Genomic DNA, 25,915 nt, shown 5'->3' on the forward strand with positions numbered 1-25,915 from the left:
TGCAACTTCTTTGAAGACAAGAATGGTGATGTTCATCTCTATTGTTCTTTTAAGCTTCTGGCACAGTGCAGGGGTGTGGAAAGGACTCACTGGATGATGATGGAGAAATGAATAAACTTCCCCGGGGAGCCGCTCTCTTCTGTAGCGTATTGGCTCATCTGTATCCGGGGAATGATAAATTCAATTGCTCTAGTCTTCTAATTTTTTTAAGTAGCAAAACTTTTCTCCATCACCACCATCCATCTGGTTTCTCCCATAATGAGCCCTCATCAGTTAATGTAACAGAATATTTTGCATGTTTATTTGTTTTTAACATTTTTCAAATGAACTTAAGAGAGAGCTTGCTCCTTGGAAGAAAAGTTATCACCAACCTAGACAGCTTATTAAAAAGCAGAGACATTACTTTGCCAACAAAGGTCCCTCTAGTGAAAGCTATGGTTTTTCCAGTAGTCATGTATGGATGTGAGAGTTGGACTATAAAGAAAGCTGAGTGCTGAAAAATTGATGCTTTTGAACTGTGGTATTGGACTCTTGAGAGTCCCTTGGACTGCACGGAGATCCAACCAGTCCATCCTAAAGGAAATCAGTCCTGAATATTCACTGGAAGGACTGATGCTGAAGCTGAAGCTCCAATATTTTGGCCACCTGATGCGAAGAACTGACTCATTGGAAAAGACCCTGATGCTGGGAAAGATTGAAGGCAGAAGGAGAAGGGGACAACAGAGGATGAGATGGCTGGATGGCATCACTGACTCAATGGATATGAGTTTGAGTAAGCTCCAGGAATTGGTGATGGACAGGGAGGCTGGCGTGCTGCAGTCCATGGGGTCGCAAAGAGTCAGACATGACTGAGTGATGGAACTGGACTATATCTTTGTTTTTTTTTTTGTTGTTGTTGTTGTTGAAGTATGGTTGATTGACAATGTTGTGTTAGTTTCTGGTGTATAGCAAAGTGATAAACACAGATATGTATATATATATTCTTTTACATACTCTTTTCCATTATAGGTTATTATAAGATATATAGTATAGTATAGCTATACTATATATATATATACACTATATATATATAGTATAGCTCCCTGTGTTACACAGTAGGACCTTGTTGCTCATCTGTTTTACTTACAATAGTTTATACCTGCTAATTACAAACTTCTAATTTATTCCTCCCCCTCCCCTTCCCCCTGTAGTAACCATAAATTTGCCTGATGCTATTTTGGGGAGGGGGCATGCAGCACGGAGTGTAGAATCTTAGTTCCCCCACCAGGGATTGAACCCACTGTGTGTGGGAAGCTCAGAGTCTTAACCACTGGACCGCCAGGGAAGTCCCCGGTAACCATAAGTTTGTTTTCTGTGTGTGTGAGTCTGTTTCTGTTTTGTAAATAAGTTCATTTGTACCGTATTTTAGCGCTAGCTTTGGCAGCACATATACTAAAATTGCATCAGATTTTAAATTCCACAGATAAGTGATATCATATGATCTTTGTCTTTCTCTGTCTGACTTACTTCACATAGTGTAATAATCTCTCGGCAGGACTACGTCTTTGGAGCGAAAATGAGTTCATTTTCTCTTTGGAACAACTACACTGGGACAATTTTTATACTAGTTTGGGTATTTGCCATAAGTAAGAATTCACTGGGCCAAGAAGAGTGGAACAAAGCATGATCATAATAGTAAAAGCATCAAGGAGTCTCCCATGCTCTGTCTAATCCATTCAATTTCCTGCTAAAATAGAATTCCTCGCATCGCTGTCAGCCCTTCAGGTCAGCACAGAGCAGCAGTCTCCTTTATCTCTTCTGCAGACTTCCCACTTTGGAACTCCCAAAGAGTGGCCAGCAGTGACCAAGACGGGTTCTCTTCTGCTGTGTGGCTCATGAAACTGGAAGGCTGGCCGCGTGCTTCTGGTTGCCATGGAAATGACCAGGGCCACTGGCCTTCTGAAAACGGAAAAGAACAGCAAGTGCAAGAAGAGGCCTTCCGTGCTTCCTGCCCGGCAGATTACACCAGCTGTCAAGCCTGAGTGAAGGCTCAGTCCGGGCGTGGAGGCGACAACCTGGCAGTGGAACTCTGAGATGTAAGTCCTTTCTCTGCTCTTTTTTGAAAAGCCTATCTAGCTTACCAGTTTTTAACAGCTTCAGATTTCTGCTGCATGGCAGGCAAGTTCTGTAATGTTTGAAGAGCCACCATCAGCACCACCTTTTTCTGAAGTGTTGCGTTTCCTGAATATAACACACACTTATGAGTCACTTTCACCGTGAAACTCCTTTAAGCTTCCGGGCATGTGAATTGCTTTTTACTGAGATTCTCTTTCGTTTCAAAGGAAATGTTTTCAGAACATCAAGCAAAGAATGAAATGGTCTTCTCATTATTCCCTAAATAGGTAGATTCACTTAGGTTAATATTATGTAACAGATATCTCCGTGGAATCTGGGCTTCTTGTTTCTATTTTTAAGATCTGGCGAAAATTAAAAAAAAAAAAAAAATGAACAACAAAAAAATCCAGCTATATTTCCTGTTGGTCTTTAATGCTAAATAAGAACTCAGTGAAAGAGGTATGTGTTATATCGCCTTTCCTTATCGTGATCACAAGCAGAACTGGGAATTCTCAAAACATTGGTTTTTATTTTCTTTGCTCTGTTTTTATCTAAAAATGTTGTATTTATCTAATGGTGTTATATTTACTGTTTATTTACACACTATTCATTAGAAAACATAGGAAGACAAGAAGAAATCAAATTTAGATGAGCCTCAACATTTAGATCGGTTAACTTTTTAAAAAATTGGTCCCTGTATTCAAAAGTGAAACAAACACGATAAATACTATAGCAAAAGGCAACAGGCTTACAGGGATGTCTTAGTCAAAACCAGTAATCCTTACACAGTTCTATATATATTTTGTTGTTTCATAAATATGTTTGGGGGGGGTTTCTTAGCAAAACGTGTGTTGGTGCATATTGAGGAAAGGAAATGTTTCAAAAGAACTGGGCATAATATTCATAAAAACCTGTCCTTAAAAACTACCAAAAATATCAGACCTCTTTTGCTTGAATTTTTTTTTTTAATGAAAAGAGTGATCTTCGGGAAGTTTTTTAACTTTTATTTTTATACCAAATAATTCAAGGTAATGCATTATTTAAAATAATGTTTGAAAAGGAAAAAAGATTTCACATCATATTTTTGACAGAAATTGGGCATTTTCTGAAAAGAACAGGTCCAATGAAGCATCTGTGGAAATGAATACTTCTCAACAGCTGGTGTGGATCTCTCATATCTTCTTTTTCACATCAGTATTTTAATTTCTTAAACCTAGTATACTATCTACCTTTAAAATTCAGGGTCCATGGAATTTCCTGGTGGTTCAGTGGTTAATTAAGACTTGGCCCTCTCACTGCCAGGGGCCTGGGTTCAACCCCTGGTTGGGGAACCAAGATCCCACAAGCCATGTGGTGTGGACAGAAGAAACAAGTCAGGCTGCAGTGGATCGTGCCTCTGTGTCCGTGGTCAGAAGAGACCATCCCCCAGTTTCCCATGGCTCTGTGATCAGGGCCCAGAGGCGCTGAGCTGAAGCACAGCGATCAGATTAGCTGAGTGCACACCAAGTCATTTGGGCCACCCAGGTGGCACCGTTGGTAAAGAACCCACCTGTTAACGCAGGAGATGTAAGAGACAGGGGTTCGATCCTGGGTCAGGGAAGACCTCCTGGAGGAGGACATGGCCACCCACTCCAGTATCCTTGCCTGGAGAATCCCATGGACAGAGGACCCTGGCGGGCCATGGTCCATAGCATCACAGAGAGTCAGACACGACAGAAGCGACTTACCACGCATACAGGCATACCAAGCCATTTACAGGAAAGGCTTGAGGGGTTTGCAACCATTGGTTAATTAACTCTCACAAGAACCTGTGTCAATTAGAAAACTGCATATTTTAGTTAAGACTGCCTATTGGCTCACTCTCTAGAAGTCTTTGTCCCATGTTCCCTGACCATGTCAGAAGACGTAGCATTCAACCAACGTTGACCTTTAACTTAAAGATCTAATTTACAAGTGTCTTCTTAAAAAAAAAAGTGTTCTGATGCTTGTGCATAATGGAACTCTCTTCTTTCCCTTTGTTTCCCATTCATTTAGCTTGAGGTTTCTATACACACTTGAGGTTAAAGGCCACAGAATCTAGGAATGGAATCTGAGGTACGGGATGTCATGTTGAGTAGGAACTTGACCCTGGGATGGAAAATAGGACTGTCATTTCCATCATGACTCCCTAGAGTATATGTGGTTCTCTGGGTTCAAATCTTAGCTGTTTCCTTCTGGCTATGTGACTTTGACCACGCTATGTAACCTCTCTGTGTTTCTGATAATGAAAATAGGGTCATAATATCTACTTTTAAGATTATTGCAAGGATCAAATGATATGAGACATGCAATAATACTTCAAACAGTACCTGGCACCAAAAGAAGCACTTATTATTATTATTAATATTAATATTAAGGATACATGTAGTTCCTAATTTCAGTCATTTTTCAACAACATGTAACTCCCACATTTCTTATTTGAAAATACATTGCCTCTTATCAATGACCGTTTTCTGTATTTAGCTAGTTTAACCCTGAGGACACAGGGCTGAGGGGCAGTAAAGGTTTGTGTGTGTATGTCAGTCACTCAGTCATGTCCAACTCTGCGACCGCATGGACTGTAGCCCACAAGGCTCCTCTGTCCATGGGATTCTCCAAGCAAGATACTGGGGTGGGTTGCCATTTCATTTTCCCAGGGATCTTCCCCATCCAGGGATCAAACCTGTGTCTCCTGCATCCCTTGCACTGGCAGGCAGATTCTTTACCACTGCACCACCCAGGAAGCCCAAAGTTTTGTGTAGTAAAATGTTAGTAATAACATCTCTTCTTCATCTAGCAGTCTGGACTTCCTTAGGAGTCAAGTAGCATACATTTGAAGAGTTAAATTTGAGGTGTCTGTTAGATATTCAGGTAGAGCTATCAAGTAAGAGGCTGGATACATAAGCGTGAAGCTCAAGGGAGGATTTGGGAGCTGGATAATGATCAGTATATAGATAATACTGAGATCAGGGGTCAGGGGTCAGCATGCAATCTCCAAGGGAGTGGATATACATAGGGAAGAGAGCCAGTAGCGAGGGATATGCAACAATATCATGGAAGGAGAGAAGATGCTAGCCAGATACTGAGAAGGAGCGACTGTCGAGGTGGCAAGAAAAACAGGGGCATGCAACAGAAAGGAAGAACAGAAGGGTGTTTGCCCAGGAAGGAGGGAGTGGGCAACCATATCAAATGCTAGTGAGCAGTCAGGCAAAACGAGACGAGGAGATTAACCATTGGCTTTGACACATTGGGGAATGAGCATCATTGGGAACCTGATGACAACTGTCCCAGTGGGGTCTCCCTAAGACCAGCCTGGTTAGGGCGCCTTAAAGTCTGACGAACAAGCCCTGAGCTTTCTGTGTGACTATGATTTGCTTGTACAAGCTGGGTGTCTCCTCTGTGGTTTACTGAGGTAGACCTGTAAGAGGCTGGAGGCAGGCAAGGACTGTCATCTGTGAATCTAGTCCACCAAAGATTCGTGAGAGATGTGAAGACAGTTCAAGAGATGAGGGTGGTTTCGTGTGTGTGTGTGTGTCTGTGTGCACGTGTGTGCACTCAGTTGTGTCCAGCTCTTTGCCACCCCGTGGACTGTAGACTGTCAGGCTCCTCTGTCCGTGGGATTTCCCAGACAAGAATACTGGAGTGGGCAGCCACTTCCTTCTCCAGGGGATCTTCCCAACCCAGGGATAGAACCCATATCTCCTGCATCTCCTCCATCAGCAGGCAGATACTTTACCACTGAGCCACCGTCGGCAGATAAGAAATAGAGAGCACTTCTGACACGGGGCATCATAAGCAGTATGAGGTAGCATCACACACACACACACGCGCGCGCGCGCGCACACACACACCTACGCACACACGTCAGGACTTGTTCTAACGATTTTCCCCAATGCCTCTTCTTTCCATGTGTGACCTGTTTCCCATTAAAGGACCACTTCTCATTTGTGTCTCTGAAACGCCTGGTCTCCCAGGTCAGTAAGGAAGCCAGGATCTTCTCCAAGGCCAGGAGCTCTATAGGAGCCCTTTGGAGTGATGCTGAGTCACCATTTCATGGATGTTCTGTTTGACCCAAATTGTGTTGCCCAGTCTATCCACTGGAGCCCTGTTCTTGTCACAAAAATAATCTTCTGTGAGTCATCAATGAGATCAGTATGCATTCTTTTCATATAAAAGTCTCATTTTAGAATTGTTTTAGACTTATAGGGAAGTTGTGACGCTAGCACAGAGTTCCCATGTACCCAACAACCAGTCTCTCCTTTTATTAGCATCTTACACTGCTGTGGTATACATTTGTCACCATTAATGAACCAATATTAATGCATTATTATTAACTAACATCCATATTTTATTCAGATTTTTAAAAATATCCAATGTCCTTTTTCTGTTCCAGGATCTCACATTACCTTTAGTTGTAGACATGTAAAAACTCTTTAAAATCTTCCAAGAAAGCAACAAATTTCAAATGGCCTTTGGTTCCAATATTTGTAACTAAAACCACTGAAGGAAAAATTTAACCCTCAACTTTTCTGAAATCTAATCATTGAATGTAGATGAAAGAAAAAAGCTTAAGGCTTTTAAGGAGATAGTTTAAAATATTTTATGGGGTTGTAATAATGTACAACTGTTAACTGAAAGCCCTGAATCCCTTTTTATTGTTCTGGAAGCAGGTAATTAATATACTAAAGGTCTACCAGCATTTTTTGTTTCTCAGATCCTAGCAAAGGGATTACTCTGACTTATTTTCCTGGCAACCTCCTGCTCATATAATACAGGCCCGGTAATTTGAGCAAAGCTCTTCCCATGTTAGTTTTACAAGACTGGATGCTTAAATGTTAGATTGTGGGGAAGTTTGCAGCAGGGTTCTTATAATCCTTCAACCAAAAGCAATTAAGGCAATGGTTTCTGATGCCCACAAATATCTATGAGATCAATATATACTCACCGCTGACTCTACTCATGTTTCCCTTTGTTCTGTGGAGTGAGGTGGAAGGGTAGCGATCTGGGGCCCTGGTTTGGGGCTCATGGTCCCCATCTGAGGTGACTGTGTTTTGTCCTGTGTCTCCATCAGATTCACAGAAATGTTCCAAGGCAACTGCAAACCTAGAGGATGCTTCCTGGTAAAGTCGCAAGAGGTTGGGGTTGCCTGTTGGGGACTTGTTCCAGATGTCATTCAGTGGCCTTCAAGGAGACTCAGAGGCAAGACAGGATATTGAGCTCAAATACACCCACTCTTTCACTAATACACAAAAGTTCATCATGCTTCCTCTGTCATGGCTGGGCCATACACTGAAATTCACTCTGAAATGGATTTTGCTTGCTGATTTGATCATAGCTATGCTCCACAATTCTAGGAGGCAAAGGTAAAAGAGGAAGCAAAGGATGAATACATGCACTCTGACTTGGCTAATGTAGGGATGCACTTGAATAATACAAGTGTTTGTGGAGGGCCTCCAAGTGTCGGGCACCAGGGATTGGGAAACCAAGGTCAACCAGAAGACCAGGGCTTTGTCACATCAGAGGTCTGACTTACACAACATACCAATAGCGATGGGTCCAGCATCCAATAGGCAAACTGTGGGTGAAATCAACATTCCGTTAAACTCAGTGCTTTCAAAACATAAAATGCCTATTTTTAGTTAGCTCTTAATTATCCCAGACTAGAAGCTTCTGCTGGAGAATCCCAGGGACGGAGAAGCCTGGTGGGCTGCTGTCTGTGGGGTCGCACAGAGTTGGACACGACTGAAGCTACTTAGCAGCAGCAGCAGCAGAAGCTTTTGAGAACATTAGTTCATTTCTATCATTAAACACATTTATCTGAAAGCAGCAATCCAAGTGATACTTGAAGAGATCCTGGCTTCACCAACCAGTGGGCACAAATAAGGCTAAATTAACACTAATTGCTTATATTTGATTGGCTTATGTTCCCACCTTCTTGATACAGGTCCTTACCTCCTTCCCACCACCATGTCTACACAATAAAGTCTCCTCTAATCACTTCTTGGGGTCCCCAGGATTGCCTTGCCTGTGTTCCCAAATGGTCCTTTCATGCGCTTCTGTCACCGTTGGCTGTTAACTGTCCCATGCTGCTGCCAAGGGGCTCCCTGCTGATTCACTTCCCAGAGAGCAGAGTCCAGGAGCATCCCAGTGAGCCTTCCAGGAGGGGCCACATGATGCTGCCTGCCCCTCACCCCTCACCGTGCCAGACCTGGGCTACCCTCAGTGCAGAAGTGGGGAGAATGCCCCTGTTCCCCGCCTCTATGCCCCACATCTCAGAGCTCTTGAGAGCTGTCCAGGCAACATCTGCCTACAGCTCCACTGGATTCAGCCCACGGCTTTAACTCATCTGGGTTAAGAAGACTGAGTGTGAAAGAATTGATGCTTTCAAACTGAGGTGCTGGAGAAGACTCTTGAGAGTCCCTTGGACTGAAAGGAATCAAACCAGTCAGCAATAGTTGAGGTCCTACTGTATAATCCTAAAGAGAAACCGGTCCCATCAGAGTCACAGTGACCCAGTCTCCTGGCCCTCATGATGAGCTATGTAAACCTCCGTGGAAGGGAAATGATTTTCGTCAACAGAGACTGTACAAGGTGGTGACTTCAGAATCACTTGGGAGGACGTGTGAAAACTGAGTGACTCGTCCGATGGACAGGGTGTGTGCCGTGGTAGAATGTGAGGAAGAAGAGGCAACACTTATCCCAGTAAGGAAACATTGGGGAGAAACCCAAATGACCTTCAACATTGTAAGCTTTGAGATATTAAACACTAAGCATATCATTCCTCTGTCTGATACCATCTTACATCGTGTTTACATAGTGTTTATCTCTAACCTGCTTCCTGCACTGCACTTGTGGACCAGAGCCAAGGGAAAGGAAAATGCTGAAAATCATTTTTTTTTTTTTTTTTTCAAAAACTCCTTCCCAAGGTTCTTCACCTAAACCTTCATCCAGCATCTCTATGAGAATTTCATCCATTTATCACACAGCAGCCAACATTTCCCCTCTGGCCTCCATGGGCAGAGTGGTGTCACAGCCACGAACAAGTGGGAAGTGGGCCTGAGATCAGGTGGCCATGGGATTCTAGACAAGATTCTCACCCCACACTTCTCCCGTGCTGCTATTTATCCCTTGCTCTCCCTCTAACAAGGAGCAAGGTAGGGATAAGGCTTAAAGCACCATCCCCTTGAGCAAGAATGTGTTTATTTGAATCCATATTAAGACTTACCTGGAGTGCTGCAGTCCATGGGATTGCAAAGAGTCAGACACAGCTTAGGGAGTGAACACCAACAAAATGATTTTCGACCCTTATATGAGAGTTGGTTTTTAGCACCGGGCACTTGAGTTTGAGTAAACTCCGGGAGTTGGTGATGGATAGGGAGGCCTGGCGTACTGCAGTCCATGGGATCGCAAAGAGTCGGATACGACTGAGCGACTGAACTGAAGCTGGAAAGAGCGGATGGACAGGGATTAAGATGAAGGCACAGCAAGGGGACAGCAGGGCGGGAGCCTTGGCCTCCTCCCCACCTCCTCAATCCCACCCTCTTGGTTCTCTCTACCCCTCAAGGACTCCAGATATTGAAATAAATTTACCTGGAGAGCCTGGAGTTAGAAGGAGTCAGCAAATGGAGAGAGATAAACCGTCAAAAAAAACACAAGTGAAATGTGTTTTTTTACGTAGAACTCATTGTCTTCTCATCTCTGCTCTCGTAATTCAGTCTCCACCTGGCACCTCCACGAACTTCCATAAACACAGATCTACCCAGGTCGCCCCTGCTTACAAACCCTCAGCTTCTCACTTTTGTTGCTTGCAGGGACCTCCAAAGAGGGTGAGGTGAAAGTGTTAATCACTCAATCATATCAGACTCTTTGTGACCCCGTGTACTGTAGCCCACTACGTTCCTCTATCTGTGGAATTCTCCAGACAAGAATATGGAGTGGGTCATCATGTTGTTCTCCAGGGGACCTTCCTGACTCAGGGATCAAACTCAGGTCTCCTGCATTACAGGCAGATTCTTTACTGACTGGGCCACCAGGGAAGCCATTTTCATTTTTCATCTCAAACATTTAAAAGTCCATTCTTTTTGTGTATTGTTTACAATGTAAATAATGTAAGTGTGGTATTTCTAAAATCTTTAAAAATTATTATCTATTGGGAAGGGTTCTTATTGAAGGAATGAAGATCAGAAGAGTTTGGAGACCAAACCCCTTAGCTTGGTTGGCACATTCCCAGCCTCATTCCTAGCCTCATGACCTAAAGACACGCCAAGTACTCTAGACTGAGATTTTGCTGAAATTACTTTTCTGTCTTCATCATCTCAGCTTTCGTTATGCCAGCTTCTCTCTTCTCAGTCCAGACATCACCTTCTTTGGGAGTCTTTCCCATTTCTTCCTGCCCAACACTTGATCTGTGTTTTTAATTAGCACCCACCAGTCACTTCACTTTACAGTTAATTTCCCAGCTGTTTGTTCCCATAGTACATGCAATGTTCCTTGAGGAACCCATTAAGCCCCTGTGGTAAGTGAGGCCATCTTGCCACTGTCTGTGTCAGCAGTGGGCACCCTTCTGATAAAACAACTCCAGAGTGTGGGTACATCTCTCCCTTTATGGGACACACCCAAGATTCCAAAGTGTCTCCTTTTCTGGAATTTTTCTCATTTTCACCACCTTCAAATCTTAGAGGATTCTTGCAGGGATACCCTCTAGGGATGGCATTCGGGACAAACATCCTTGCCTAGATCTCCAAGTCCTGCATCCAAGTGGTTTTCTCTGGACACCCAGACACTGGATCTCTCTGCCTTTCTACCCCATGCTGCCATTTAGATTCATATTTCAGGCTGTCTGCTTCTTACTGGAGCATCTCATCTGTGTCTGGTTCTCCTGCTTCTCCAGTTTCTTCAGTTGAGTCTTTTCCTTAAGTTGCCTTTCCGCTTAAAAAAAAAAAAAAAAAACACTCCTAATTTCAAATTAAACTTACTTCTGAATTAAAATTTGAGATCACTCTTCAGTTTTAATTGCTGTAAGGATTTGGAGAACATTACTCTGCATTCCCACAGTCATTTTTCTTGTCTTTTGTGTTTGTTAAGACTATAGAATTCAAAACATCGTTATTCATGACATTTCAAATCTGTTTTCAGGAAAATGGTCCAATGCTATCCTCCCACTGACACACTATCTCCTTACTAGTAATATTTTCGTATAAACAAAACTAGTCCAGTTTGAAACGTTCCTTTTGGAGCCAAGTATAAACATTATCTAAATTTTGGGTGTAATCCTAGATTGGGGAGGAATCTCTGTGGAATTTGTTTTGAAGTTACTGATGTCTGTATCTGCTCAATTCAGGAGTCTTTGCTTTCGTGCAGCTAGCTGTTCATATTAATTGCACTCAGGATGTCTCCAACTGCAATATAAAAATGATATTTGCACAAAGTCTGAATAGGAGCTCTGGTTTCTGGACATGTTCAGTGATTCCATGATCAAAGAGTTAATGGTCATACATGGTTTTCAGCCTCTTGCCTGAAAGGTTTAGGTGGATTGACACCTCCTGAGCTTTTGTCATGGTTGCATAAAGTCTTTCTTTGTGTCTTACAACCTAGGTGTGGTCAGTAACTTTTAGTGCCCACCAATACCCATATTCTCCTCTTCCTTCCTGGCACAGTGCTGGGCATCATTTCCAAGCTGCATGCAGTCAGGTGGCTCAGTTCTGGCCCATGTGGCTCAGTTCTGGCCCATGAAATGTGGGCAGAAGATACTGTGGAGGACCTGTGGGCCCTAGAAGTTAGCATTGAAAAGAAATAAAGCCTGAGTCCCTGAATGACTGTGTGGAGCCAAGTAAACCCTCCTTATGCCTTTAATGGCATTAGACTGTAATGTAAGGAAGAAATTAACCTTTATCCTGGTTTCACCATGCATTTGCTCATTTGTGGGCAGATTCTAGCATGGCATAAAAAGATGGGCACAAATAGATCCCATGCCCCCACCCCTCCCTATGTCTCTGCCCCTAGGGTTGCGGAGGGGGTTCATGTCAGGACACAGCAGGCAAGTCTCAGCGATGCAGTGAGCACGGGAAAGGCTGGGACGCTGAGAAAGTGATGTGTCTGAACAAGTCAGAGGACTCCAGCCCCACAGGACCCCTCACCACCCTCTCCTACTGCTGCCTGAGTTTCCTTCTGCCGTCTGGTCAAGGCTGTGGTTTCTCCAGTGGTCATGTTTGGATGTGAGGGTGGACCATGAGCACTGAAGAATTGATGCTTTTGAACTGTGGTATTGGAGAAGACTCTTGAGAGTCCCTTGGACTGCAAGGAGATCCAATCAGACCACCCTAAAGGAGATCAGTCCTGAATACTCATCGGAAGGACTGATGCTGAAGTTCCAATACTTTGGCCACCTGATGCAAAGAACTGACTCATTGGAAAAGACCCTAGTGCTTGGAAAGAGTGAAGGCAGGAGGAGAAGGGGACAACAGAGGATGAGATGGCTGGATGGCATCACCGACTCAATGGACATGAGTTTGAGCAAGCTCTGGGAGATGGTGAAAGACAGGGAAGCCTGGCGTGCTGCAGTGCATGGGGTCACAAAGAGTTGGACATGACTGAGCGACTGAACTGAACTGAACTGACTGCTATTCCTGCCGTCTTCATAAACTGTCCATCTCTCTATCCTACTTTTGGATTATAAAAGTCCTGATCACCCTATGCTAATTACATTGATAATTTTCCTTTTATTTTTTCCATTCAAGAAATATTCCTCTAATCAGATATTACCTCCCCTATGAATTTAGCCACCCCTAGGGAGTCCCAGTGCAGACTGAGTATCCCATTAAAACTGTGGTTATAATTATTATCACATGACACTGTGACTGTTGGTTCAGGGTGTCCTTGACTAGGGTGTAACCACTTGACAGAGCTCATATTGGCTTTATTTTCTCCACTTCTAGCACAGTGCCAGCACAAAGCAAGTGCTCAACACATGTTTATTGAGCGAACGAAAAAAGAAAGCATAGTTTATCGAATGTCAGTGCACCAAGACTCCTTCAACTGCTTATATAGAAATCCCAATTCAGGCTGGCTTGAATAGGAAAAAAGTGTGGCTCACATCTTTTTCTAAAACATCAAGAAAGAATGTCACTGTCCCATGTACCACAACTACTGAGTCAGTGCTCTGGAGCCCCTGAGCTGCAACGACTGAGTCCATGCAGCTGGAGCCTGTGCCCCTCCGAAAGAGATGCTGTCAAAGTGAGATGCCTACGTGCCGCAACTAGAGAGCCGCCCTGTCCTCTGCATCCGGAGAAAGCCGCTGTGCACAACGAAGCCTACCACAGCCGAAAATAAAATAAAGCGTGTTTTTAAAAAAAAAGAATGTCAGGCATGGCTTGATCTAGGTGCTGGGGGAAAAAAAAAAAAGATTGTTAGGAATATCTTTCCACTTCTTTTTTTTTTTTTTTCTTTCCACTTCTTATCTCTGTTTTTCTCTGGGTTGGCTTCACTCTCAAGCTCACCCCTTCTGGACACTTGGCAGTTGCCAATAGATCCATGGTTCCCTTCTACAAGTTCAGCAGCCTGCAGAGAAAACCATCCTTCCCACAGTGCCACCTCCACTATGGGTAGAGGCAGATCAAGCGGCAGGGGTAGGGACTTGTCGGCAGGTCCAGTGGCTAAGACCCTGCACTTCCGGTGCAGGGGGACCAGGTTCGATCCCCGGTCAGGGAACCAGACCCCACAGGTGGCAACTAAGACCTGGCACAGGAACATAAATAAATGTCAAAGGGCAGGGGTGGGGCGATGGGACACACTTGCCCCCATTCAGCTCATGCCAGTCTGGAACCTACCCCCAAATGAATAGTGGAAAAGAGTCTGCCTGCAATGCCGGAGACGAGGGTTCAGTTCCTGGGTTGGGAAGATCCCCTGGAGGAGGGCATGGCAACTCACTCCAGTATTCTTGCCTGGAGAATCCCAAGGACAGAGGAGCCTGGCAGGCCGCAGTGCAAGGGGTCACAAAGAGTCAGACACGACTGAGCGACTGAGCATGCACAAATAGATAGTAATATGCAGTGAAAGTCGGGTGCTCACAATCCACAGCCAAGAAACCTAAAGAAAGAAACCCACGGTAAGACTGAAGAAGAACAATGTCCACATAGCATCTTTGAGGAATCCATGTAAACCCGCTACCAGGGACACTTGGCCCACTCTGTGCCCCTTCATGAGGCCCCATGCATCTGGCCTCCTTGGTCTAGCCTTCAAGCTCCCTGACCTCCAGAAGGCAGGGCCCCCGCTGAGGCCTGGCCAGGTCCTTGACTGCTGGGAAGTTGCTCACAAATCCCTTTGGGGATCTCCAGCCCAACTCGTTCCGGGAAATCCATGTTCTTCTCCTGTCTTCAGTTCAGTTCAGTTCAGTCACTCAGTCGTGTCTGACTCTGCGACCCCATGGACTGCAGCACGCCAGGCCTCCCTGTCCATCACCAACTCCCAGAGTTTACTCAAACTCATGTCCATCAAGTCGATGATGCCATCCAACCATCTCAACCTCTGTTGTCCCCTTCTCCTCCCACCTTCAGTCTTTCCCAGAATCAGGGACTTTTCAAATCAGTCAGTTCTTACCCCTGTCTTTTTCCACTGCTGCCTCTGATCAGTATCAACACTTAAAAGAATGATGTCGATACTTTGTCACCAGGTTTCAGCTGATGGATCGATGCCCCTCCCTTCCTTTCCCTCCAAGGCTGGGAGCAAAGCAGGCCAGTGGTGCTGGCGTCAGCAATCCTAGTCCAGGGATGACGGGGTTTCTGGAACATGAAGTCCTAGAAACCTGCAGTGGAATCTGGGACAGATAATCATCTAAAATTGTCTTGTAATTAATAAATTATGCACTGTTCCTTACTAAGTGGGGTACTTACCATCACATTGCAACACAGTTTAAAACCGTTAAGCCTCTTGTTCAGGGAGAATTGTGGCTCTACACATTGCTCAAACTCTTTCTTTTGCTACAAAATGAACTAACGAATAAATCCTTTAAGAAAACCATGTGAAATATAGATACCACTCCTGCTGCGATTCATGGGGTCCCAAAGAGTCGGACATGACTGAGCGACTGAAATGAACTGAATTGAAATGATGTAAACAGGCAGAAAACAGGTCTGAGAACTTGCAGTAAAACAACATACTCTGATATGGATGCATGTGTAAGGTGCATGCACACAAGGAGAGTCTGGTGATCCACAAGGTAAAATGGCAGAAGGGACACAGTTCACAAGAGTAAGTTGAATCTGTGTATTAAACATATTACTCAGCCATAAAAAAAAGAATGAAATAATGCCATTTGCAGCAACGTGGATGGACCTAGAGACTGATGTGGGGCTTCCCTGGTAGCTCAGCTGGTAAAGAATCCACCTGCAATTCAGGAGACCCTGGTTTGATTCCTGGGTCAGGAAGATCTGCAGGAGAAGGGATAGGCTACCCACTCCAGTATTCTTGGGCTTCCCTGGTGGCTAAGCTGGTAAAGAATCTACCTGCAATGAGGGAGACCTGGGCTCAGTCCCTGAGTTGGGAAGATCCCCTGGAGAAGGGAAAGGCTACCCATTCCAGTATTCTGGCCTGGAGAATTCCATGGACTGTGTAGTCCATGGGTAGCAAAGAGTCAGACACGACTGAGTGACTTTCACTTACTTTCAGAGAATGGTGTACTGAGTGAAGTAAGTTAGAGATAGACAAATATATGAAATCGCTTATATGTGGAATCTAAAAAAAATGGTATAAAAGAACCCATTTACAAAGCAGAAATAGAGTCACAGATGTACAAAACAGACATGATTACTAAGGCGTGAGGGAGGGATAATTTGGGATATTGGGATTGACATTTATACACTATTACATATGAAACATGTAGTTAATAAGGACCTACTTTACAGCACAGGGAACGCTTCCCAGCACTCTGTAATGACCTATATGGGAATAGAATCTGAACAAGAGTGGATACATGCACAAGCATGACTGAGTCACATTTCTATACAGCAGAAACTAACCCAACATTGCAAATCAACTAAAGTCCAGTCAAAGTTAATTTTAAAAAAATGTTTGAAAAATCCACTTTTAGAAAGAAGAAAAACACTCATATACTTTTAAAAAAAGTAAGACTCAAACTCTGTGCCAACTTCAAAATAAACACAAAGCACTATCACATGTCTTATCTGGTTTCCTGAATGGACTCTTAGCTTGCCTGTCTGCTATGATCCTACATCTGTGTGTATCTTCAGGAGTTCAGTTCAGTCGCTCAGTCGTGTCCGACTCTTTGCGACCCCATGGACTGCAGCACGCCAGGCCTTCCTGTCCATCACTAACTCCCGGAGTCCACCCAAACCCATGTCCATTGAGTCAGTGAGGCCATCCAACCATCTCATCCTCTGTCATCCCCTTCTCCTCCTGCCCTCAATCTTTCCCAGCATCAGGCTCTTTTCACATGAGTCAGCTCTTCCCATCAGGTGGCCAAAGTATTGGACTTTCAGCTTCAGCATCAGTCCTTCCAATGAACACCCAGGACTGATTTCCTTTAGGATTGACTGGTTGGATCTCCTTTCAGTCCAAGGGAGTCTCAGCAGTCTTCTCCAACACCACAGATCAAAAGCATCAATTCTTCTGTGCTCAGCTTTCTTTATAGTCCAACTCTCACATCCATACATGACCATTGGGAAAACCATAACCTTGACTAGACAGACCTTTGGTGACAAAGTAATGTCTCTGCTTTTTAATATGCTGTCTACTAGCTTCCCTGGTAGCTCAGTTGATCCCTGGGTTGGGAAGTTCCCATGGAGAAGGAAATGGCAACCCACTCCAGTACTCTTGCCTAGAAAGTTACATGGATGGAGGAGCCTGGTAGGCTACAGTTCACAGGATTGCAAAGAGTCGGACACGACTGAGCCACTTCACTGACTGACTGACTAGGTTGGTCATAACTTTCCTTCCAAGGAGTGACTTCCTCAGTTCAGCTTTCTTTGTCTTCCTCTTTTGCATAGGAGTCCTTGGGGGCAAGACCCAGGTCATGCTTCTTTTTGCATCTTCTGCTTGGCCTTACTTGACCCCTGCCTTTGCCTCCTTCCCTTTCCTATCCTTTGATCCTCACACTCAGGCCGGGCCCACCTTGGGCATTGGAAGCAGAATCAAGTCCCATAGAACTCTTTGCTCATTTTCTCATTCTGTGCTGTATCCCCAGGGCTAGCAAAGTGCCTGCCACCTGGGAAACTCCCCGTGAGCAATTGTTGGATGGACGGATGGATGACATCATGACTGCTGTGAACCAATGTCTCGCCTCCGGTTCAGGTTTACTTGGCTGAGATGATTTGTTATCTCCTCACCCTCATTCCAGCTCCTGCTGATGGACTTGTGCTGCCTGTGAACCTGCCCTGGCATTTCTAGCTCTGTCCCCCTTGGATTTCACACTGACCTGCGCTGCCTTCTTGTAGCCTCATCTCGCTCCCTAAAGGGTGCGGGTCAGCCTAGCTCCCTTCCTGCTGTCACCATCTTCTCTGGACACATGTTTAACACCCACCCCCCACCGGGCACTGACTTCCCATCGGTGTCTTCTTAGCACTCTTCCTGCGGGAGCCATCACCAGATCCTGTTCAGAGGTCTCATTCCCAGCCTCTTGCTGTGCCCACCACCATATGTATATATGCACTGAATTATATTGTTTTCTCTCTTTGGTCATCAGCTAAGTTGGGGGAAATTTACTTATTTTTGAAAAACTGAAATCTGGTGTTCTATTTCACAATGTGTCATTTCAATCACACCATAAAAGAAGACCACACACACATCAATTAAACGCCAGACACCCATAGGGCATTTTCACCCAAATTGGACATCGGGGTTGCTCTTTCAATTCAGCATGCATTCCTACCTTATTTAGATCATTTAACAGTGTTTACGTAGTGTTTCACATTTTGGAGAAATCAGTTCATAGGACTTCCCTAAGGGTACAGTGGATAGGAATCACCTGCAAATACAGGGGACATGGGTTTGATCCCTGGTCTGAGAAGAGCCCACATGCCGCTGAGCAACCAAACCCACATGCCACAACTACTGAGCCTGCAAACTCGAGCCTGTGCTTGGCAAGTGAAGCCATGGCAATAAGACACCTGAGCACTGGAAGGAGGAGTATCCACCACCAGCCACAACTAGAGAAAGCCCACGCAGCAGCAAAGACCCAGTGCAAGCAACTGAAAAATCAAAAAATTTTAAAAATCAATTGATAAGGTTTGTTTGGGGGAAAGGAGTCAGTAAATCGAGACCCCTGTGATGAATTGCTGTGCAATGGGTCTTTTCCTTGTCTAGTGACACAGTTAATGTGGACTACAATCCTGGTCTCAGAGACCAGGAAAATATGAACAGTCATAAAAACAGATTGATGAGAGGGAGGGGAGCATGTTTGTCTAGTTAGAAATTGAAGTTTACCATTAACTGTTTCATCATCGGTATGCATGCTGTGTTAACAGATAGCATGTGGGTAGCTGATTCCAACAAGAAACCGTTTGTCTCCTGAATTCCAGGAAGTCAGATATTGAGGGGGAGGAGGGAATGTGTGTGCTTAAGTGGGTAAGACAGACATTCTGTACCGATAACGGGATGTTTGGAGGATGTGTAGCCTCCAGTCACTCCAATTCTCCGTCCACAGACAGGATGCAGTAAGTCTCCTTTCCCGGGAACTGCTCTTTGCTTGCTTGTTGGCATGTTTATCTCACCACCAACAGACACCACCGGGAGTTTTCCAGCTCACTTTTTCAGATTTCAGGGGCCTGGTTGTTGCCCTCCCTCCACCCCCACCCCAGGCTCTTAGAAAAGAGCATGCCCTGAGCTTGGGCTCCTAGCATCACCTGCCTTTGCTGGAACTGCAAGTGAGAAACTTTACGACGTGTTTTTTCAGGGATTCCTTTTTTTCCCAGAAGCTGCTCATTTCTAAGGAGAGGCTGTGATAACAAAACTGCGTATTTTCTTTCAGGTGAGTTTCAATGAATCGGCTCATGAAGGGGAACCTGGCCGGCCCACGCTGAGATGAGAATGGCACCTCCTCCTGGGCATAGCTTCTTTCTGATTAGCGCGCTGGGCGTCTTTGCACTTGACTGCTTCACCAGGGCTCAGAGGAACGGCACGCTCATTTTCACCAAGGAAAACACCATTCGGAAGTGCATCTGCTCAGCAGACGTCCGGGACTGTGACTACAGTTTGGCCAACCTGATGTGCAGCTGTAAAACCATGCTGCCTCTTGCCATAGAGCAAACGAGCTACAGTGACCGTCTGACCATCTGGTTCACAGACACGTCTGCACTGGGGCTTCTGCTGAACTTCACGCTGGTCCGGGACCTGAAGCTTTCCCTATGCAGTACCAACACTCTCCCCACTGAGTACCTGGCTGTTTGCGGTCTGGAGAGGCTTCGGGTCAGCATGGAGGCCAAGCATCCCTCCCCTGAACAGAGTTTACTCATCCACGACGGTAGGGAGAGCGAATCCAGAGAGAAGCCCACGTTGTTACAGCAAGGCTGGCAAACCTGTACGTATATCTCCTTTTTAGATATGGCACTGTTCAACAGGGAGTCCACCTTAAAATCATACAGTGTTGCAAACTCTGCCAGCCTGGCCAACAACTTCCCCTACTTTTCCCACCTTAAAACCTTCCCAATTCTAAACAACAAAAGCTATGTTGTCACATTCATTTACTAACATCGTATCTGTGCCCATCCTCTGGGGACTTTGGCACCTGCTGGATCATCTCAACAAGGGATCTATGAACAAGGTCATGGGTATTCCTAGCCTCAACTTCACCTCTCCCCCAGCCTCCTTTCACACAGAGCCAGCCTGCTCCACCCATGCCTGGCCCTGGGAAAGCAAAATAAAAATAATCAAAAAACCTACTTGATTCAGTCTAGAAGCATATGTTGGGGGCCAGCTAGAGGCTAGGTTTTTGCTACTAAGGGAGGGTAGGGAAATGTCAAATCAGTGCACCCCAAGGACTGCTTGGTGGAGCTCAGCAGAGGGGATGAACCCTAAAGAAAGGGTCTTCCAGGACTTCCCTGGTGATGCAGTGGCTGAGACTTGCCTGTCAATGCAGGGGGTGCCAGTTTGATCCCTGGTCAGGGAACTAAGATCCCACATGCCTCATGGCCAAAAAACCAAAATATAAAACAGAAGCAAGGTGTAACAAATTCAATAAAGACTTTTAAAAAATGAAAGAGAACTGAAAGTGTTAGTCACTTAGGCCTGTCTGACTCTCTGCGACCAGTGGACTGTAGCCCACCAGGCTCCTCTAGCCATGGACTTCTCCAGGCAAGAACACTGGAATATGTAGCCATTTCTTTCTCCAGGGGATCTTCTCGACCCAGGGATCAAACTTGGGCCTCCTGTAACAGGCAGATTCTTTACCATCTGCCATCTGAGCCACCAAGGAAGCCCTTAAAAAAAAAAAAAAAAAATCCACACTCAAAAAAAAAAGAAAAGCATTTTCCTTCAAAACGTTGCTAAAAAGCAATTCTCCCCCCCTTCATGTTTTTACATAGGCTGGAATTCCCCTATGTAGAGAATGACAGACTTCAGTGGTTTTGGGACAAGGAGCCCCTCAAAATAATTAGGTCCTTAGACTGGTATTTTCCAAACATCTCGTAAAGCACATTCACACTGAGAAAGGGAAGTCTCATGAGTGTGTTCAGTGGCGGGGAGTGGGGGACAGTGGTGGGGAGGGAGGGTTGGAGCCTGGCCGATATGGTGGAACCTTAGGGCTGAATGAGAACACCAGGGTCCCGAGAGGGGGAGGTGCAGAAATGAAAATTGGAAGTCACAAAAACCAAGTGCATTGGGGTTTTTGTTGCTGAGAACAAGGCCTAAATCCAGGGAAAGCTTTCTCCTTCTAGCCCTTCTCTTTTTTCTCTTGCCTTGCCACCTTCTATCTTTGGCCCGGCTATACCACTTCCCCATTGTTCCTCTCCTCCTCCTTCTCCTGCTCCAGAAATCAGAACTTAGATTAATACCACTGGAGCTGTGTTTGACTACATGAGGGGCTAGCCTGGGAATGTAATAACCCCTTTATAACACTATTCGCATGGGTAAACACATCCAGATTACTGATAGATAATTAACAGGAGAACTTTTAGGGCTCAGTCCATCTGGAAGTTTAAGACTGGAAAGTGAAGACACTCTGTATGATGGGGTTAACATAAAATGCTTTTATATGTGTTCATACAAAGAACTAAGGGAGTGTTTTTCATTAATTTTCACTGGAGGATAGTTGCTTTACAAAGTTGTGTCAGCTTCTGCTTCAGCAAAGTGAGTCAGCCACACACACGCATATATCCTCTCTTTGGATTTCCTTCCCGCCTAGGTGACCAGAGAGCGCTGAGTAGGGCTCGGCAGCTGTGCAATGGATTTTCACTAGTTATCTATTCTACATATAGTATCAACTTTTTTTTTAATTAAACTGACTCATTATTGGACAAAGAAAATTATCCCTCACAGAGACCCAACTCAATGTTAAAGTGGAATATAAAGAGTTTGTGGCAATTATGGTACAAACATCTAAATTCAGAGTGCAAAAAGTTGGAACATGTTGAATGTATGATACCATAATGATAAGAAATAGCTTTACCATGAAATAACACACATTTTTCTCTTAGCCTTAACACCAGGTAGCTGAAATAACCTGAAATGTCTCCATTTGCTTAACTGGTGAGAGATTTGGCCACTCAGACTAATTAGCATGCATCTATAATGTTAGTGTTTAAATTAGGCCAGAACTAAGACCAAGATACCAATTTTAATAGAAAAATGTAATGACCTTATTACTGACATTGTATGTGAGAGGTAAGATTAAAGTGGTAGAAAAAGACAAATAAGGAATAAAGAGAGAAAGAACGGCAAGAAGGGTATAGATGAAAAGATTAATATTAAATATATTTACTGTCATTAGTTACTGAAAATGTAACAAATGGAATTTTAATAATTTTTATTAATAAAGTATAAAATTTACCGATATTAGAAATCATGAGTATCTTAATGTGCACACCTTCCATTTGGTGACTTTTAATAGCTTCAGAGCTCTTTCACATATGTCTTAAGTAATTCTTACAAGAAATACTTGTTGGGTCCTTCTCTGGTGGCTCAGTGGTAAAGAATCTGCCTGCCAATGTAGGGGACACAGGTTTGATCCCTGATCCAGGAAGATCCCACATGCTGCAGAGCAACTAAGCCTGCATGCCACAGCTACTGAACCGGAGCTCTAGAGCCGGGCAGCCACAGCTCCTGAGCCCACGTGCTGCAACCACTGAAGCCCGAGCACCTAAAGCCTGTGCTCCCCAACAAGGGAAGCCACCGCATCGAGGAGCCCGAGCACCGCATCCAAGACAGCCCCCACTCACCACAACTGCACAAAGCAACAAAGACCCAATGCAACCCAAAACAATGTTTTAGTAAATAAACAAGGAAAAAGGAACTAGTATATAGTGGAACTATACATAACCTTGCTCTGTATTTTCCAAGTCTCCTGTAAATGTGTTATTATGTTTTCATAAGATAAAAAAAAAAAAACAAAAAAAAAACGTCATGTTCCAAATACAAAAAAAGAAAGAAAGAAAGAATTCTGAACACAATGATAAATTCATCTTTGATAGGAAGAAGGCCACTTTTTTCAGTTTCCTGAGTGGAAACAAGGAAGAGAAGTAGAGATGCAAGTAGGTGCGTAGATGTGGTTCCCTCTGATGCTTCTCTGTTGTCAGTAAAGAGTTAGCTAGTTATTAGTATGGGAGAGCTGGTGGCTCAGATGGTAAGGCGTCTGTCTCAATGCAGGAAACCCGGGTTCGATCCCTGGGTCAGGAAGATCTCCTGGAGAAGGAAATGGCAACCCACTTCAGTATTCGTGCCTGGAAAATCCCATGGACAGAGGAACCTGGTAGGCTACAGTCCGTGGGGTGGCAAAGAGTCAGACACGACTGAGCAACTTCACTTACTTTTCTTTCTTTCTATGGGAAAGCAAACTTACCAAGGGAACATTAAAAATATGGGAGAGATAAATTTGTTGAAATCACAAAGGTACAGATGGCTCCCTCATGATCTCTTCATTGCCATAAGTTTACATGTTTTAAAACTTTGCCATTGTTTCACTGGAGTGATGAGAAAAGGAAATGATAAAAACACATGATTATTCCCGTATCATTAACTCAAAATCTATTTACCTCTTTCAAAACTTTCCCACTTCTTCTTTGCTTATTGGTTTGTTAAGAGCCATTGTTGTTGTTCTGTCGCTCAGTCGTGTCCGACTCTTTGAGACCCCATGGACTGCAGCACACCAGGCTTCCCTGTCCATCACCAACTCCCAGAGTTTACTCAAACTCATGTCCACTGAGTCAGTGATGCCATCCAACCATCTCATCCTCTGTCATCCCCTTCTCCTCCTGCCTTCAATCTTTCCCAGCATCAGGGTCTTTTCCAATGAGTAAGCTCTTTGCATCAGGTGGCCAAAGTATTGGAGCTTCAGGGTCCAATATTCCAGTGTATATTCAGGGTTGATTTCCTTTAGGATTGACTGGTTTGATCTCCTTGCTGTCCACAGGACTCTCAGGAGTCTTCTCCATCACCACATTTTGAAAGTACTAGATTCCTCTTAAATCAGTTGTGAAATTTGTATTTTGTTAAAATATATATTTTCTGTAGAATTTCAAATGTATTTTCACTGGGTACCATACAACATTTTCTCACAATTAATTTGGCTCTTCCTCATGTCTGCTGCTGCTGCTGCTAAGTCGCCTCAGTCGTGTCCGACTCTGTGCGACCCCATAGATGGCAGCCCACCAGGCTCCCCCGTCCCTGGGATTCTCCAGGTAAGAACACTGGAGTGGGTTGCCATTTCCTCCTCATGTGTAGTTATACTTAAAGTTTTGGGGGATATGTATGTTCCTATATTAAGTTTGGGTTTTTCCTTGGTAATCCCTATGTTTTGGGTTTTATTTTATTATTTTCTAATTTATTTTTTATTAGTAACCATTTTATCTTTGACTATTTCTACTCTACACATTCTTTGAATTATTTTGCTGGTTTTTTTCCTTTGTTTTTCTGAGGCTGAATATTTCTCTTTTCACTTGTGTAATTCTAAATTTAAAGTTATACATTATTCCCTGAGTATCCCTTTAGCTATGTACCATATATTTTTATATGGTACATATAGAAATACTACTACTTTTATTAATTTCTAGAGATCTTAGATAATGTGTGGTTTATTTAGAGATTTAGATGACTGTTCATTAATTCCCAAGTAGTCAAGACTCTTTTTTGTTTTGTATGCGAGGGGTCATTCAGCTTCCTGGATTTGGCTCGTTTTCTCTGGTTGGAGAACGTTCCCTGTAAAAATCTCTGTTTTGAAGAATTTGTTCAGTTGTTTGTTTACCCAGGTTAATGATTGATATTTATAAATGTTTCACAGATGCCATGGGTAATTAAATAGTCTCTGTTTGAAGAGAACATACTTTTATCAATCTATATATTTGAGCTCACTGATTATATTATTAAAATCCTATATAAACTTACGCATTATTTGACTACTTCATCTGCCTGATTCAGACAGAGACCCACATACAAATAATAATAAAAATAATGTATTTAGTGTCCATTTGATGTCTGCAGTTAATTTAAGAGGAAATCTGGAAAGTTAACTAACCAGGGACAGATCCAGAGAAGGCCACAGTCTGGCTCAGCTATGGCTAGGGTTTTTCTGTATGAGTACAACAAACCATTCAATCCTAAAGGAAATTAACTCTGAATATTCACTGGAAGTACTGATGCTGAAACTAAAACTCCAATACTTTGGCCACCTGATGGAAAGAGTCAACTCATTGGAAAAGATGCTGATGCTGGGAAAGGCTGAAGGCAGGAAGAGAAGGGGACAACAGGGGATGAGATGGTTGGATGGCATCGCCAGCTCAGCGAGTCTGAGCAAACTCCAGGAGGTGATGAAGGACAGGGAACCCCAACCTGCTGCAGTCCATGGGGCGGCAAAGAGCTGGACACGACTGAACACCAACAGCAAAGCAGGCGTGGGGAAGGGAGCTGAGCTTGTTGGAAGGGAGGGACTACAGTCTCGTCCCCATGAAACCCAATCTGGATGAGGAAACAAAGGCAGGAGGAAGAGAATGGGCAATGAAATGTGATGGGTTTCTGACTGGAGGTAGAATAGACAAACTAGAAGATGGAAGTGAGGTTTTACTGAGGAAGATGCCAAGTAACTCTCTAGTAACTTGGAGAAGATGTAAGTTGCAAACTCCAAGATGCAATCATTATGATAGGATTAGAGTGAGGAGGTTAGAGAACTAATTCCAAGTAGAAGTTGCACTGGAATGTTGAAGACATGAAGAATGAAAGAGTGAATGTTCATAAAATAATCCTGGAAAGAAATGCTCCAAAAATTAAGTGTTAAGATTAATAACAATTATTATTTCCTTCTTTGTATTGTTCTGCATTTTCCAAATGTATAAAATGTAGTAATGCAGGTAGCACTTTTATAATTAGATAAGGGACTTCCCTGGTGGCTCAGATGGTAAAGAATTCACTTGCAATTCAGGATACCTGGGTTCATTTCTTGGGTTGGGAAGATCCCCTGGAGAAGGGAATGGCTACCCACTCCAGTATTCTTGCCTGGAGAATCCCATGGACTGATGAGCCTGGCGGGCGACAGTCCACAGGGAAGCAAAGAGTCGGACAGGACTAAGCAACTAACACTTTCAAAGGTTATTTTTAAAAGTCACACATGTAAATCCATTACTGATTCATGTCAATCCATGGCTGATTCATG

At 43.9% G+C, this 25,915-nt stretch overlaps 1 protein-coding gene across 3 annotated transcripts; it reads left to right on the forward strand.

Moving 5' to 3' along the window:
* The first annotated feature begins 1,586 nt into the window (after positions 1-1,586).
* EPCIP (exosomal polycystin 1 interacting protein) lies at positions 1,587-22,108 on the forward strand. Of its 3 annotated transcripts, XM_061134091.1 has the most exons (3): positions 1,587-2,075; positions 17,309-17,415; positions 19,091-22,108. In XM_061134091.1, exon 3 carries the CDS (start codon positions 19,144-19,146, stop codon positions 19,807-19,809), a length of 666 nt encoding a protein of 221 aa, XP_060990074.1. In that variant the 5' UTR covers positions 1,587-2,075; positions 17,309-17,415; positions 19,091-19,143; the 3' UTR covers positions 19,810-22,108. The 3 variants fall into 3 exon arrangements, with proteins under 3 accessions (XP_060990074.1, XP_060990073.1, XP_060990075.1); XM_061134090.1 differs by lacking the exon at positions 17,309-17,415 and having other exon boundaries at positions 1,590-2,075; XM_061134092.1 differs by lacking the exons at positions 1,587-2,075; positions 17,309-17,415 and adding an exon at positions 18,711-18,776.
* Positions 22,109-25,915: the final 3,807 nt, after the last annotated feature.

This window comes from Dama dama, chromosome 31 (assembly GCF_033118175.1).
Source record: "Dama dama isolate Ldn47 chromosome 31, ASM3311817v1, whole genome shotgun sequence".
Lineage (NCBI taxonomy): Eukaryota > Metazoa > Chordata > Mammalia > Artiodactyla > Cervidae > Dama > Dama dama.

Bases quoted from the DNA above. Each gene is read 5' to 3' on its own strand.
- EPCIP (XM_061134091.1), top strand. From the start codon at position 19,144: ATGAGAATGGCACCTCCTCCTGGGCATAGCTTCTTTCTGATTAGCGCG.